The 1,182-nt window shown below is 38.4% G+C and overlaps 1 protein-coding gene across 1 annotated transcript; it reads right to left on the bottom strand.

Moving 5' to 3' along the window:
- Positions 1-1,182, bottom strand: LOC116409599 (olfactory receptor 5G3-like). The gene is made up of 2 exons (XM_031898329.1): positions 1,143-1,182; positions 1-791 (listed from the first exon to the last, which is right to left on the bottom strand). Exons 1-2 carry the CDS (start codon positions 1,180-1,182, stop codon positions 1-3), a joined length of 831 nt encoding a protein of 276 aa, XP_031754189.1.

The following is a 1,182-nucleotide window of genomic DNA, read 5'->3' as shown; positions in this document are numbered from 1 at the left end:
CTATGTTAAATTTGGTAAAATATTTTTAAGGGCATTTTTAATGTCTGTACTTTTCAAGCTGTAAATCATTGGGTTAATAAAAGGAGTCACTACAGTGTATAAAAGGGAAAGGAGTTTGCTAATGGTCTGTGACTGGTTTCTTGTGGGAACCACATAAGTAACAATGAGAGTCCCATAAAATATGGAGACCACGGCCAAGTGGGAGCTGCAGGTGGAGAAGGCTTTTTGTCTCCCAATACTGGACACTATCTTTAGGATTTCATGGGCAATACAGATATAGGATCCAATGATGAACATGAATGGGAAAAGAATCACAGGCACAGCAACAGTAATTACCAATATCCGTGCCAAGGAGGTGTCTGAGCAGGAAAGTTTCAGGAGAGGAAAGAAATCACAGAAGAAATGGTTGATGGTATTTTGGTTGCAGAACTCTTGTGTAGCTACATAAATCAGAGTAATTGGTGTAATGCTAAGGGCAAGCAGCCATGACATGACAATTAGTATAACACAGACTCTGTGGCTCATTAGTGAAGAATAACGCAGGGGATTGCAGATGGCCAGATATCTGTCATAGGACATCACACTCAGAAGTAAACATTGTAAAACTTCAGTGGCACCAAAGAAATAAAATTGCTCTAAACAGCCAATAAGGGATATTTTAGCTCCTTCATTCATTACAGTTCTGAGCAGGGTGGGCACAATAACCTCGGACTGCAGGAGATCAGAGAAGGAGAGTTGTTGGAGAAAGAAGAACATGGGAGACTGAAGACCTCGGCTGACTGTTACCAATGCTATGACAAGGGCATTCTCATATGTGAATCAAAAGGATCAATAAAAAAAATAGAATTTTGAAATTGTTGAAATGCTGAAATCCAAGAAGGAAAAACTCAGAGACCATTGTGTGATTATTCACTCGCATTGCCTGGGAGAGGAAAAAAGTAACTTTTGAAAAAGTTTTTTTCACTTCCTCATTGTATGTTTTCATCAAGATTTGAATAATTCTATTAACTATAATGAAAGAGTTGTGTTAGTATTAGTGGGAAGAATTCCTTACACTTATTATGCATTAAAGCAGAAGGAATGTTACAATCACTGAGGGGTGCCAAAATGTTAGGTATCCCCTAGTTATTGTAATTGCTTACCTGATAACTGGGTATCTGTGACCAAACGATCCTCTTCCAT

The sequence above is a fragment of the Xenopus tropicalis genome, chromosome 3 (assembly GCF_000004195.4).
Source record: "Xenopus tropicalis strain Nigerian chromosome 3, UCB_Xtro_10.0, whole genome shotgun sequence".
NCBI classification, from domain to species: Eukaryota; Metazoa; Chordata; class Amphibia; order Anura; family Pipidae; genus Xenopus; species Xenopus tropicalis.
The sequence above is the reverse complement of the archived record's forward strand: the minus strand, read 5'-3'. Positions and strand labels throughout refer to the sequence as shown.